General features: G+C 46.1%; 1 protein-coding gene across 2 annotated transcripts in view; it reads right to left on the bottom strand.

The window, feature by feature from the left end:
- Positions 1 to 10,062, bottom strand: part of SLC6A5 (solute carrier family 6 member 5) — a 32,574-nt gene extending 22,512 nt beyond the window's left edge. For both annotated transcript variants that reach the window (XR_001876729.1, XM_017826818.1), the window contains exons 1-9: positions 9,963 to 10,062; positions 8,203 to 8,730; positions 7,090 to 7,228; positions 5,786 to 5,917; positions 5,312 to 5,485; positions 4,485 to 4,626; positions 3,907 to 4,039; positions 1,568 to 1,702; positions 937 to 1,040 (exon numbers count right to left, since the gene is read on the bottom strand). Coding sequence is in view for 1 of the 2 variants with exons in the window: in XM_017826818.1 (XP_017682307.1) it covers positions 937 to 1,040; positions 1,568 to 1,702; positions 3,907 to 4,039; positions 4,485 to 4,626; positions 5,312 to 5,485; positions 5,786 to 5,917; positions 7,090 to 7,228; positions 8,203 to 8,730; positions 9,963 to 9,965 (1,490 nt within the window). In the remaining variant the exon portion in view is untranslated. The remainder of the gene's footprint in view (positions 1 to 936; positions 1,041 to 1,567; positions 1,703 to 3,906; positions 4,040 to 4,484; positions 4,627 to 5,311; positions 5,486 to 5,785; positions 5,918 to 7,089; positions 7,229 to 8,202; positions 8,731 to 9,962) is intronic.
- Between the last annotated feature and the right edge of the window lie 4,212 nt (positions 10,063 to 14,274).

The raw sequence follows: 14,274 nt of genomic DNA, 5'->3' as shown, positions 1-14,274 counted from the left end.
AATTGGTAAAAGTTTACTTCAGATTAGCTTTAAAGAGAATAAAATAACAGGGAAGCACTCTCCTAGTGCCAATTCTTTTTGTTTCTTCCATCTGCAGACATTTATCTGGCAGGCTTTTGGATGAAAAACTACACAATGCTACCAGAACACACTGACTTTTCTCCTTGTAAAAAAAAAACAACTTTTGGTGAGTTCAAATAAAAGCAATTTTAAATTTCACAACACGAAATAACTTTGTGCATGTAAAACCACACTAAGAGCAATTGGAAAAAAAAACCCAAATATTTAGGAGATAGAAGAATCACATCTTTGGAAGGTGCAAGTTAAACTCCTGCATGTCTGACAACAGCAAAGCTCAGCCCGTTCTACACATGGGCTGTTCTTCAGCAGAGGCTGCCAACTGACTCTGTTCCGTGCCACTGCTCACAGCTGTTGACAGCTTCCCAGACTGTCTTTAACCTCATCCTGCTGATTCTGAAAATGAAGAGCCAAGAGGAGCTCCAATAAGCCTAAGGCTCCTCTTGAGACTAGTAGATTAGGGCCTGGGGAGAGGAGACAATACCCAAAGCCAAAAGGATTAACTGTAAAAGAAACCACACACAGAGAGGAGAAAGGAAAAGGGGAAGGGGGAAAGGGAAAAGGGGCAGGCCAAAAGGAGCAGGGGAAAAGGGGAAGGGGAAAAAGGGTAGGGGAAAGAGAAAGGGAAGGGCAAAGGGAAAGAAGAGAAAGAGAAACAGAGAAAAAGAAAGAAAAAGAGAGAGAAAGGGGAGAGGAAAAGAGGGGGAAAAAAAGACACAAAAGGCATGAGAGAAAAAAAGACACAAGAGAAAAAAAGACACGAGAGGAGGATCTTACAAACCAGATTTCTGCAAGTTGGAAGACATCTGTTTTTGGACAAATCTTTTTAATAAAACCGATTTTTTCACTCTTACATACCTGTAGCAATTATTATGGAATTTGTTGTAAGAAGAGAGAGTAATTAGACCTCCCCATGCTGCAGATAAGGAGAAGAAAATCTGAGTGGCAGCATCCTTCCAAACCTACGTAAGACAAACAGGAAAGGAAATAACATCAGCTTCAGGAAAGAATGTTAGAATGTTAGAAAGTTCAATAATACTATTACATGTTACTGTGAGGGGATTGACATTTAAGTACTTTAAATGAACTTTAAACTAAATGGATGTCAATAGAATATTTAAAAGTAAAACCCTGCCATGAAATACATCATGCCCATTTAATGAGGAGTACTATTTTCATTGAGCCCATATAAAAGGACCATATTAACTTTGCTGTATATGGAAGAAACAAATATCCAAACTACATTGTTTTATACACATCAGTTCAAATACATTCAGAAAAAAAATGCAAATCAAGAGGAAAAATCTGCACCATATACTGATGTTTTATCTGCCAGTGACCCTAAATAATACTTTATCCACATAAGATGAAGAACGTGTTTCCACAGATGACAATACCACCCCTGTACACATAAAATGCTTGCAGCAGACACCAAGAGATCTTCATGACTTATTCACCCCAGTAGTTAGAAGTGCAATAGTAAACCCACCATAGCATCAATTAGCTTCTCCCACTTTGGTGTGATGAAGTACCAGATTCCATCTCCAGCTCCAGGGAGAGTTACTCCTCTTATAAGAAGGATGATGAGAACTACATAGGGGAATGTAGCTGTAAAATACACCACCTGGACAGACCAAAGGAAAGGTTGGTAAAAGGGCTTATTTGGATAAGAAGAGAGGAGGGGAAAATACAGGTGCTACAGAATTGCCTGAAGAAAGCAATTACTCAGGCTCAGAGACAACAGTCAGGGGATAAACTAGGAAAACAACAGGGTTATTTCCCAGGAAATCTGAAATTTTATGGCTCTTCTTGCTGCTGGAAACAGGAATAACACCAACAGCAACAAAGGTAATAGTTGGGATTCTAGACAGAGAGAGGAAGAGGGTTCCTCTCTCTGTCTGGAGAGGAACAATAGGAATTTACAGCTAAAAGAAAATATCACTTTTGATCCTTGCCCAGAGCAAACTATCACAGTTCAATGGAAATTAAATGAGCAGTGCCATTCAATAACACTTAAATTTCTGTGGGTTTTTTCCCTGTATATTTCCATATATTTTTCTGTATTTAACAAAAAAAAAAAAAAAGCCTAATTAAGTTTTATTACTGTTTGTACTTCTTAATAATTGCATATTACCACGGTGATATTTATGGTTCAAATGCAAAAAAAGAAAGTCAGTGAAATGATCCAGATAGAACTAATCACCATGATATCTAAATACACAACAGTGGTTGTGTGTATAATGTCTTAATAATTATCTAGTACAGAGCTCTCTGTGGTCAGATAAGATGACTAGATTATGGCCAGTTAAGCTCTACACTTGACACAAAAGCATTTCAAATATTTTTCACATTAACCTCTGAGTTTAAACAAGCCAGAATCATAACATATTGTGGAATCATATCATAGAATGGTTTGGGTTAGAAGGGACCTTAAAGCCCATTTCATTCCAACTTCCTCCCATAGGCAGGGACACCTTCTACTGGACCAGGTTGCTCAGAGACCCATCCAGCCTGGCCTTGAACACTTCCAGGGATGGAGCAGCCACAGCTTCACTGGGCAACCTGTTCCAGGGCCTCACCACCCTCACAGGGAAGAATGTCTTCCTAATATCTAATCTAAACCTCCCCTCTTTCAGTTTGAAGCCCTTATCTTGGTTCTGTCACTCCATGTCCTTCTCCAAAGTCCCTCTCCAGCTCTCTTGGAGCCCCTTTAGGAAGGTGCCCTAAGGTCTCTTTAGCCTTCTCCAGGCTGAACAACTCCAGCTCTCTCAGCCCGTCTTCATGGAGAGATGCTCCAGCCCCCTGAGCATCTTTGTGGCTTCCTCTGGACTCACTCCAAGAGGTCCATGTCCTTTTTATGTTGTGGGCCCCAGGGCTGGACACACCATTCCAGATGTATTCTCGCCAGAGCTGAGAGGGAGAATCACCTCCCTCAACCTCAGGTCTGAGCTGAAGCAACTTTTGAAATTGCTTTCCTAACCTTCTCTTTGCTGTTTCAAGAGGTGTTTCAACAAGTTGCCCTGATGAATTTTTGTGCAGTCTAATCTCTGTATAAATACAGGATTTCTATCTCTGACACCAAGAACTCAATTTTTTTCCTCTCTGACATCGAAGAGTCAATATTTTTCTTGGTCACTAAGACACACTTGAAGAAATATCTGTTGCCATACCCAAACCAAAGTTATTATCCAAACTCTTATCTTTCACAAAACATTTTTCCACAGTAAGGTGGGGGGAAAAATATCTTAATTTTCCCATGGCATTCTGAGTCTCTGGATTTTTAATTACCAAATTACCTCGCAAGAGATGATGTCAGCTTCCAGAAGCAAAGGGATGGCTTGGAATCAGAAACTCTGGGGTCAGCTCTAGAAAGTTCATGTCTGCACTTCCACTATCTTTATCCCATTAAGTATCTAGTTATTTTGCTCCAGCTTTTTTGAAGTTCAGTTCTGATTTTAAAATACGTTACTTAACATCTACATTTACATCAAAACTTCCTGGATTCCAGTGGAATGTGAGATGATTGCAGAATTTTGATAAACACCACACCCAATAGGGAAGGCTGGAAGGTATCCTTTTTGCCATCCCACTGCTGAGTGCAGCTCAAGAGCTCCTGTTAAACTGATTGAAGATTAAGGAACAAATGCTGAACAAAAATTGTCTTTGTTTATGTTTTGACTGAAAACACAGACAGGAAAAAGGCATTTCAATTAATACTTAGTCATTTACCGAAAATATTTTTTGTAATTCAGTGCCTTAAATGAGTGTGATTTCCTTAAAACATCACCCTGCTTTCTTGAAGTGTACAATCTCAAATACTATTCTTACTTTTCCTGATGACTTGATTCCTTTAGCAAGGGAGGCATATACAATCACCCAAGCTAGGAAAAGAGATAGTGCCAAGGGCCATCTGATCTCACCAGGATATTCAATCCCTGCTGAAATCTTCAATACAAAGTACCTAAGAATAAAAGAATTTTAAAAAAAAATTAAAATTGAGGGAAAAAAAAGAATAGAAAAAAATAATAACAGCATTATAAAGCAACCGGAGGCAGTAATTGAGTGCAAATTCCTGGAGTATTTTGTTTTGCTTCAGCATCCTCAGCAGTTTCTCTAGAAGGTTCCAACGATTCTCACCATGTATTATTTTATTTATCTGCATTGCAGTAGTAGATAAAACTGCCCGGCATGGGCCAACACCCCAGCTGTGCTGAGCACCATAGGAACAGAACACAAGTAATCCAGCATTTGAACTGCCTTTCATCATTCCTAAGCATAAAAAATTAACATTATTTGCTGTCCATAGCTATTATATTCCTAGTTTTCCAAGCAGTGATTTGTTGCCTGTTCCAGCGGATTTTAAAGAGAGATTAACATAACGGTCACTAAACAAAGAAAGATCTTACTTGAAATATTCTTCACTTCCACTGACAAATGTTTTGTTTCCTTCCCTGGTGAAGTTAACCATGGTTAAGTTTGGATAGGCACTCATGCAGAAAGTAGAGTTCTTGATTTGTATTTTTGGATGGTCACCAATAATGCAGGAATCTAGGAAGAAAAAAAGAAAATAAAAACAAACAAACAAAACAAAACATAAAAAAACACAAACAACAAAAAAAAAGGTGTATAGTTGGGGTTTTCTGTTTGTTTGGTTGGTTTTTTTCTTGTAAAATTACAAGAAAGCAGTAGATCACATATAATTGCTTGAACTTTTGCTCAAGTGCCAATACCTTTTCTGGAAGGTTGTTTAATAGGTTTATTTTTCCCCTTCTCATGTCACAGTGAGTTTTTGGCCGTTTGCAAAAACGGTTTTCGTTTGTTTGTTTGTTTGTTTGTTTCGTTATTAAGAGAAGCTTCTCTAAAGGCAAATAATTTGTCTTTAGTGGACACCCGAGGCTGCCAGCTATGGTATTTTCTTCTGTGCTTTCTCCCCTATACAGAGTTTTTTGGGGGGGAGGGGGAGTTGGGCTTTTATTATCATTTTAATTGACAAATCTCATTCATCCTTAATGAGGAAAAATTTAAATAAAAGGAGAGGGAAGCGCCCGTGTGATACAAATAATGTCAAAGTGGTTTTAAAATGGACCGTTCCTCCGTGCTGGAAACCTCGCCCGGCCACGGTCACCCGCAATCTCCTCTGGCATCTCCCAGGGGCGCAGCTGAGCTGAAGAAAACTCTGGAAAACCACCACGGCCATAATTTTGGGAAAAAAAAAAAATATGTCCCAACTCACCTAGCAAAAGTTTGTTTTTATCTTTACAGTCTGGCGTGTTCCACGGGTTGTTACAGGAGGCCCAGGGCAGCACAGGTACAAAGGACGCAAAAAGGTAGAAAAGTGTATAGCACAGGATAATATTGTAATATATGGCTATTAGAACCGAGATGATCAGCATGGCGATGCCGCAGCCTGGGAACAGAGAGGGGAGACAGGAGAACATCGCTATTAATCCCGGGGAAGGGGGGCAGCGGCCGCAGCCGGGGGAGCGGCGGGGCCCGGCGGCTGCAAAGCATCGGCTTCCTCTGGCACAGGTACGGAGGTCTCCCCGCTTTGAGGGGCTTCCCCCGCAACTGGCACAGGTACGGGGGGTCCCCCTGCTTTGAGGGGCTTACCCCGCAAGGACCGCGCAAGGACATGCGGCTGAAGCCATGCGAGAGAGGGAGTGCAGGTCATGCTCCCCAAAACCGGGCCGGCTCCTGCTCCGCTCACCTTGCAAGGCCGGGATGGCTTTCCAGACCGACACGGGGCCCTGACTAGCAAACTGCCCCAGGGAGACTTCCAGGAAGAAAATGGGGATCCCAGCTAGAGCCAACATCATCAAATAGGGGATGAGAAACGCACCTTGGGGGGCAGGAGGGGAGAGAAGAGAGAGTAACCTGAATCACCCCGTGATATTGGGGACAATTCAGTCAAGACATGCAGCTATTAAATTTTTTCTATTTGTTATCGCTTCCCGCTGCCGCCGGCCTCGACGGGGCGGGAATGGGGTGGGGGAAGGTGGGCGACAGCTTTCTACATTTCCGGCATTTGCTCGAGACAATATTATTGTTAAAGGAGTACTTTAACGCCTCCCACTTAGTTCTTATGTGTAAAAAAAAAAAATGCTGACAATTAAAAAAGAATTAGTTTAAAATCGCTTCTTCCCTCACAGAAAACAGGCTCTACAGAATCGGTTTCGATGATCACAGCACCAATACCCCCTGCTGATAGACGTTTCGTAGACGGAAGGGTTTTACAGTTGCAGGGGCTTGAATCCAGTAACGCTCACCGGTTCTCCGTTTAAATAAGAGCCTCTGGCAGGAGAACCCCTGCAAATAAACTTTTTCTTCTCCTTGAAAACTATTAACGGCACAAACCCTCTCCTAACTTCTCCTCTATTCTGCTGAGCAGCATTCGCTATATGTCAAACGATTATTTTTCAACCGGATCATTGAGAGATTTAAAATAATTCCCCCAAACTTCAAGAAATAACAGAATGTCTCGATTTGAGATCAAACTTCCTCTTGTGCCTATCCTGATTCTAAAGTTCTGTGTACAGACCTTTACTCCCTCCTCTTCCCCCATCCCACCGATTGCGGAATCAGACCCGATTGTGCATAAATGAGGTGAAGGGAGTCCTGGAGCCCTCCCTCTGTGATCAACCCGCCTCTTCGTTTTCCTCCCTCTCCGGCCAGCACCAATTGCAGGTGTTTTTAAGGAAAGCACTGCCTTTTAATGAAATCTCGTCGGAGCTTTCCTAGTTCCAGGGGTGACCATCACAAAAAAAAACAAAAACAAAAACAAAACAAAAAAAACCCAAACCAACAAACAAAAAAAACCACCTGGCAGATGCTTCACCACGTCGCTGATGGTCTGAAAGCGCCCTCGCACCTCGGCTAAGCCCGGGGCTGGCTGCCTGGCAATAGGGAGCCGCCAGCCCCCTCTTCCCTCCTTTTTCTCCCCGCCAAAAAGGCAGAGACTGGCTCAGACCCGTACGGTACTGCAGGTAGAGAGACAGGAAAAAGCCATCATACCTCCCCCATTCTTAAAGGCCAGGTACGGGAACCTCCAGACATTGCCCAGCCCCACTGCATAACCCACCATGGAGAGGATGAAATCCAGCTTGCTAGACCAGTTCCCTCGGGCTTTATTTTCATCCCCTACATCGTCTTCCTAAAAGGGGAGAAAAGGGAGGAAAAATGGAGGGGGAGAACAAAAACGAAAAAAAAAAAAAAAGGAGAGAGAAAGAGAGATGGGAAAGCAGCTACTTTTGCAGACAAGTCCCGCGGTGCTGCGGCTGCACCTGCGAGCACCGGCCGGGCCGGAGGGACCTTCCCGGGAGGCCCCCCTGCAGCCCACGCCACTGCTGCCTGGCCTCTCTTCTGTCCAGAAAAAACCCACACGAGAGGTGGGTTTAAACTATAGCCCTCCACTGAGGGCTCGGGGGAAGGGGGAGTGAGGCTCGCCTGGGAGGTCTCGTCTCCTCCTCTGGGGGTTGAAGCCCTCAGTGCCCTCGGAAGGGTAAGGACCGACAGCCAGCTCTCAGCACAGCCCGCAGAGGCCCAGCACACGCAGATGAACTAAAGAACTGCTTCTGCAGAACGAACAGTCCCCCACGCCCCCGTTCCAGGGTAAACGCAGATACGCGGAAGGACAGGGAGAGGGGGTGGGCGCGGCACCTTCCCGGCCCCTCATCCCACCGGCGGAACCCACGGGGTGGTTCGACCTCTTACAGGGTTGGGCTGATTTATTTGGCCCTGGTTTTGGTTACAGGGGCCAAGGCACGCAGCCACCGAGGGTTAGGGCAGGCGGCCGAGCCTGAGGAGAGGAAGGGCAAGGCGCCCTTCCCGTCTGATGCTGGGGCGTGTTAGGGGGATGCACGGGTCGGACCCGGGGTACACCGACAGGCACGGCCTAGGGAACGGACTGGAATTACACAGGATGGTCCTTTGTACCGGTATTACATTATTAGCACTCGCCAGCATTACAGCTCTGGTCCTAAGATCCTCTCTCCCCACCGCCGCACAGCCCCATCCCCGGCTGACCCGGACCTGCTTTTAGAACTTCAGCCCCAGACCGGTGCTGAGTGGCAAAGACCTCCCACGAGCTGAAGCGGGGGAAAAAAAACCTGTAAGGAGAAAACTCACCCCCTCTACTCTGCCAGGAAGGACGGAAGTGTTGCCATCTGTGCCCAGTACCACGGTGCTCTGGCTCAAGGTCACCCAGGTGCCCTTGGTGCTGTTTTGCTCCAGCGTGCTCTTACCAAGGCTTGGATTAGCGTCCCCGTCTGTGCTCTGCAAAGCGGGAATTTTGCAGTGAGGGATAGCAGCTTGCCCGGCGGTCCCTACCCCAGGGCTGTGCTTGCAGGGAAAGGTTTCCACAGATTCCCTCCGGAGCGTGGAGTTGGCTTGCACCGGGGTGCTGCTGAGCTTGCAGATCCCGACTTTGGTCCTCTCAAAATCGTTTGGTTTAGCTTCTTCGGAGGGAAGTGTTTTGTTGTCGTTAGAGAGCGATCGGGGAAGCCTGGCCGTCGCGGCGGGGGTTTGCGGCGGGGCATTCTGCGGCTCATTTTCGGGGCTGATTCTTACAACTCCCGCACCTTCATTGAGTCCACGAGCCACGGGTTCAGGATTGTTCACAACCTGATTGCTCATATCCCTTTGACTGGCGTAATCCTAAAATGAGAACGTCACATATTTTACCAAAAGAAGAGGAAGGGGGGAAAAAAAATGTTGGTGCTGCAGAGATTCTACGAATTTCTGTCCCCGTGCACAAAACGCATGCGCTAGAAAATGTGGATGCAGGAGTGTTGCAGAATTTCGAGGAGCCCCGGCTCGCCTGCTTGTCCTCCCGCTCAATGTTAATGTTCTGGGAGAAAAACAGTACGGCACATGGAAAAAAAAATCATCAAATAAAAACCAGCACCAGCATCTGCAAACCCGTAATTCAAGTTTAAATAAGTGTTTCTACAGCACTGCGCCGCCAGATCTCGTTAGATTTCACATCACGACTGTAGGATGCTCCCTTCCCTATCACCAGTGTAGAAAGATTCTTTAATTTTACGCCCCATTTCCTTTCTGTCATTCAACAATGCACATCGACTTTTTTTTTTTAATATATATGAGCAAGAGACAAGCTGCCCTGTAGGCAGCAAGGGATGTTAAAAAACAAGTGAAATAGTGCTGGTGAACATTTCTGAGCTGGCTGCCATGCTTCAAAGCCTGTCAGCAAGACGGTGAAACGCAAAAAAAACCCAAAAAAACCCAAAAAAACCCAACAATTAAAAAAAAAAAATAAACAAAACATAACCACACTACCACAGTGGAATTACCGCCAATAACAGCTGGTTTTCCCTATTCTTTTTCTTATATTTCCGACTCGCATGTCTCCAAAGATTTTTTTTTAAGCATTCCCTATTAATTAAACAGATTATTGATGACACTTTCCCAATCACCTGTGCCTTTCCCTTCAGTTTAAAATTATAATTTAAAATGCATCTTTTTTTTATATGTACATTAAACAATCGGCAGAAAACCGCTTCATTTTCCATCAGTTTAATATTAGGGTTATATAAGGGTTAATATTTACAAATACACTTTCTTTTTTCAGAATGTTTCACAAAACTGCCCGTCGGCATTTTCCTCACAAGTTTTCTCTCCACGGTAATCCCATCTCCCGGCATCAGGGATAAGATCTGCAAGGACTCAGTCACTAAGTGAGTGCATTTTGGGGTACCACCGTTTTCTCCCTCCCTCGCCCCCTTCCTTCCCCGGCAGCATCCCTACCCCGGTCGGCGGGAACCTTCTCGCTGTGGCTTCGCCGGCAGCACCGCGGACAGCTCCCCCTTCGCCAACTCTTCCCTCCTCCAACCCTTCTCGATATCGAAGATCAAAAATCAAGCACTTACCATGTCTTAAATAGCCACAGATCGAGTCGATAGAGGTAAAAACAGCGGTACGGGCAAGTGGCAGACTGGATTTTGCCCAGTCCAGAGCAAAGCTTTCTATACTTCCTTGGGAAAGACTGGGTTTGCGTCAGTGCATAGCAAGGTGCCCTTCGTGTGACATTTTCTTGATAATAAGAGTTTGATAAATCATTACCCTTGGTTTCAGATTTTAAAGGGACAACGAGAAGCCAGAGCGCCGGCTGCTGTCACTCACGCGGCAGTGGCATTGCGTGTTCCCTGTGACTCATGTGGGGGCTGATTACTAAACCAGATCCAGTAAGAGCATGGGAGAACTTTCTTGCTGGCAGTTAGGGGGAACATGTGAGAAACACGTACTACTGCACCCAAAGCAAAAGAGAAATGGGGAGAAACCTTCCATTTGTACTCCTCTCCCTCCTCCCTCTTATTGTACCGCTATTCAGCTCCTTTTTCCTGCACTTCTGCAGTTCGTGGTCGGATCAGATATAATATTATATAATTTTATATATCCATATGTATGGATATGAAAATAAAAATTAAAAAAATGCGAATTTTATATCTAACCACATAGCTACACACGGAGTGAGAAGTTCAAAGTGTATAAACTAAACAAATACATTTAAATTGCATCTCACTTTGGTCTCCTTGAACAAAATAACATTATATACTCTATTTTTACTGTGCCTCACGGGGGGAAACCTCAATTAAATTTAAAAGATAGAGGCAATAAAGCAATTTTTTCTTTCATCAAAACTGTCTTAAGAGCAGTTAAGTGGGATTACAGATGACGGCAACAGCCGTGAAGTTGTTGGTGCTCTTCCCTCACCCGTCAAGACATTTATGTCTGATTACTGGGGACTGGGGGGAAGAGGGGGATTACTCGTCATTAAAATTAAAGGTGTTAACTCAGAATGGTTTTTGTAACGAAGTAATTCATACATAATCACCTCTCGTAAACGTGTTGCTATTTGAGGGGCTTTCTCAAAGATTGGTTGCTCTCAGGATAATTTTTTTCACACTGACGAAAAAACAAAAAGCGCTTTGGCAAACTGGGGTGCTCCCTCAGCAACCTTCCCAGTTGTTCCAACGTCAGAGGTGCCGTTCCTCCGCATAGATCCTGCTGGCGTCAGCTCCTCCGGAGAGTACCTTACATTTTAGCGTAAGCAGTGTGAAGTGTGTGCGCCCATGCGGGGGAAGGGAGGGGCGGAGGGGGCTAAACTCGCCAGCATCACACGCGTTTCTTCTACGTCCTTGATTTTACGGGTTACCAACGTTTGCTTCAGCGGACAAAATAAATAAAAAATTCGCAGCAGGCCAGACCATTCCGCAGAGCCGTTGGCTCCACCGGGAGCTGCCACCCCCGTCAGGGACCGGGGAGCTTTGTTCCACCGCAGGCAGCTCCCGCAGCGCCCGCTCCAACTCCACGTTCCACCTCGTCACTGCGGGTGTCAGCTGAGACTCACTTGGAGAGTTATTGAAAGGCCCACGAAAACCGAGGAGCTGGCAAAGCAGAACGTTCAAAATCGGTTTTCGAAGATCACTCTGTCTCCCGGCTGAAAAATGCTTTTGCTTTATAGCAGAGCTCCAGAGCACCTTTTAAACACGGCTGTCGTTTGCTTATTGTGATCTTGCTTCGAACACATTCAGGCATAGGAGCTTACCTACATCACAGGTAGTTAATTGCAATATGCACATGTAGGTGTTTTTACACAAACACCCACACCCCGTGTGTGTGGACTGTTGCATGTTCCTGTCTTCAAAGACACTTTTCTGCCTCTTTTCTACCGCGTAGAACAGCAACCTGGTCTAGTGGAAAGTGTCCCTGACCATGGCAGGGATGACGAGGAACTAGATGAGCTTTAAAATCCCTTCCAAGACAAGCCATTCTATGACTCTGTGTACTCTCCACGGGTCTATTCAGAAATCGAGGGGTGCACACAGAAGCTATCTATAGTAGGGAGGGGAAGAAATCCGTGGTATTTTGCAGTATTTCCTTCTCGAAGCATCCTCCAACCTCTGGTCGTTAGCTCCGTTGTGCTGCCCTTCAGCTTACATTAATGCCTCTAAAGGTACAGACCGAATCAAAAGCGACAAGGCAGCAGTCCAAGAAGTATTTTGGTCGTCAAGGCCCCCAAACCTCTACTGGACCCACAGAGTTGACTTATTTTGTTTTCTCAAAAAATCGGCAAAACTCGTCCTTCACATTCTTTTCCAAGCGGTATTTTTGCTTTCTCCATCAGCACTGAAATGTGACATCGAAGTTTCACGCCTGGAAAAGGGGAATCGATCTCCTTTCTTTTCAGAAAAGGCAAGAGCACCCTTCTGTGCCCCTTGGAAGGCTATTGGAAGTGGACGGCCGGAGGCTCTCGCTGAGGACCAGAGCCAAGGATCCATTCTTGATCAAGAGGGAAACCCACGGAGAAACACGGCTCTGCTTCCAAACATTTTCCCTTGACCTATCCCTCCGTGTCTGGCCCTCGGGGCCGTATAGCCCGACTCCCTACTGCCGCTGCCCTCTCCCTCGCGGTTTGGGATGGACACACCTGCTCTTGGTCCAAACCCCGAGTTTGGATTTCCGATTCCTTTCAAAACCAAAACAAATCCCTCCAGTGTGGGGTTTTAACTTCCCAGTTAACAACCAGAAGGTTCATTAAAATGATTTTTCCGAGCTCCTTCTCACCATCCCTCCCAAACGCCCGTCCCGCAGGCGAACCACCCCTCCCAGCCCACAACACGTCCCTAAGAGATTAAGGCAAAACACCTGCCTGCAGCTCCCACCAAACACACATCCCTCCCTCGGGGGCCGTGGGGAAGTCACCCACCCTCGACGTAAAAATCATCTGCCTGAAGGAATCCTGTCTGCTTCCCAAAGGAAGCTGGGGGAGAAGGCGGCTGCTCCAGGGCAGAGGGCTCGTGGTCTTTCCAAATAAAGGAAAGACAGTCCCTCTCTTCCCCGAAAGAGCCCCCTGGGGACCCCTGCGTGCGGTGCCTCCCCCGCGGGGCCGGGGCTGCCCGCAAACCGGCGCCCTCCGTGGTTCGTGGAGCGGACGAGCAAGTCTTAATTACTTTGTCAAAGATGAAAAATAGCAATTGATTTATTTTTCTCTCCTCGCTGGCCATCCTTCCTCTTCCCCTGCCCCTTCTTTGCAGATAAGCAAATACACAAACGAGGGCGGGAGAGCTGAACCCGGGAGTGGTTGTCGGGTTGTGCCGGGGCCCCCGCCCCCGCTGGCTTGGAGGGGCCCCCGCGCCGCCCCGTCCCCCTCATCACACGCACTCTCCTGTCTTTATGCCGCATTCGTGCCGTGCCTCAGTGGAAAATTGCCAAGTCACGACAGGAGCAAGCGATGACACCTCTCCACAAACACCCCAAACACCCCCACAGGCACCCACAGAGTTCCCGTCCCTGCGCTAAAATCCCTCGTCTTGGCTACTTTATGAGTTAAGCATTGCAGTCGTTGATCTTAAATCCTTCCTTTCCAGTGGAAAGTTTGCCTAAAAGGGATGGAGGCAGCCGCAGCAAGAGCCCACATCCTCTTCCCCCGTGGCTTCTCCCACGACTCCCAGGCGCAGCCTTTGCGACCTCCGCAAGTGCCACCATCTAAAGTGTAGGGACGAGGAAAGCAGCTTGTATCAAGCAATTCCCACAGCACATTAATTCGTGCACCTCGCGGGAGGTTTCCTCCTTGGGCTCACTTTTTCTTTTTTTTTTTTTTTCTTTTTCTTGGTCAGGGAGCTTCCATGAAAACTCAAAGAAAACCCCTCCGGTGGGAGTTCTGCTTAGCAGACGGCCATTTACACTCTTTTCTCCCTTAAACCTAAAGGGCAAATCCAACAGCGAGGACAAGGAAGGGTGTGAAGACCCCGGGGAATGCCTTTAAATAACCACTTAAGACTGCGATTGAACAACCTGATTGAACAGAAAGGTAATTAGATTAGAGATGTTAAACGTTAGCTGTGAAATGCAGTGATTCAATCTGGACCAAGTACCTTGTGGATTTGACTTGCAGTCAAATGTGTTTTTCATCTGATCGCGTCCCTTACGTGGGCAGAGGACACTGAATTCAGGGAAGTCATCGGCAAGTGCGAAGGGCTCTTCCTGTAGTTCTGGAGCCCAAGAGATGGGCAGATCCCCGGCGGTTCTCTGAGGATGCACAGCTACTCCTCGATGAAAAAACCTGGCCTCACCCAGGGCTTTGGAATCTTGCAGAGAAATCACGGTTTTGGGTAACAGGGGAAAGGTAATATATGTGTAAAAAAGATTATAGCTTTTCTTATAACCAACAATGGTTTA

The sequence above is a fragment of the Lepidothrix coronata genome, unplaced genomic scaffold (genome assembly GCF_001604755.1).
Source record: "Lepidothrix coronata isolate B3197 unplaced genomic scaffold, Lepidothrix_coronata-1.0 Scaffold130, whole genome shotgun sequence".
Classification (NCBI taxonomy): Eukaryota; Metazoa; Chordata; class Aves; order Passeriformes; family Pipridae; genus Lepidothrix; species Lepidothrix coronata.
Note: the sequence above shows the minus strand (reverse complement) of the source record. Positions and strands in the feature narration are given on the sequence as shown.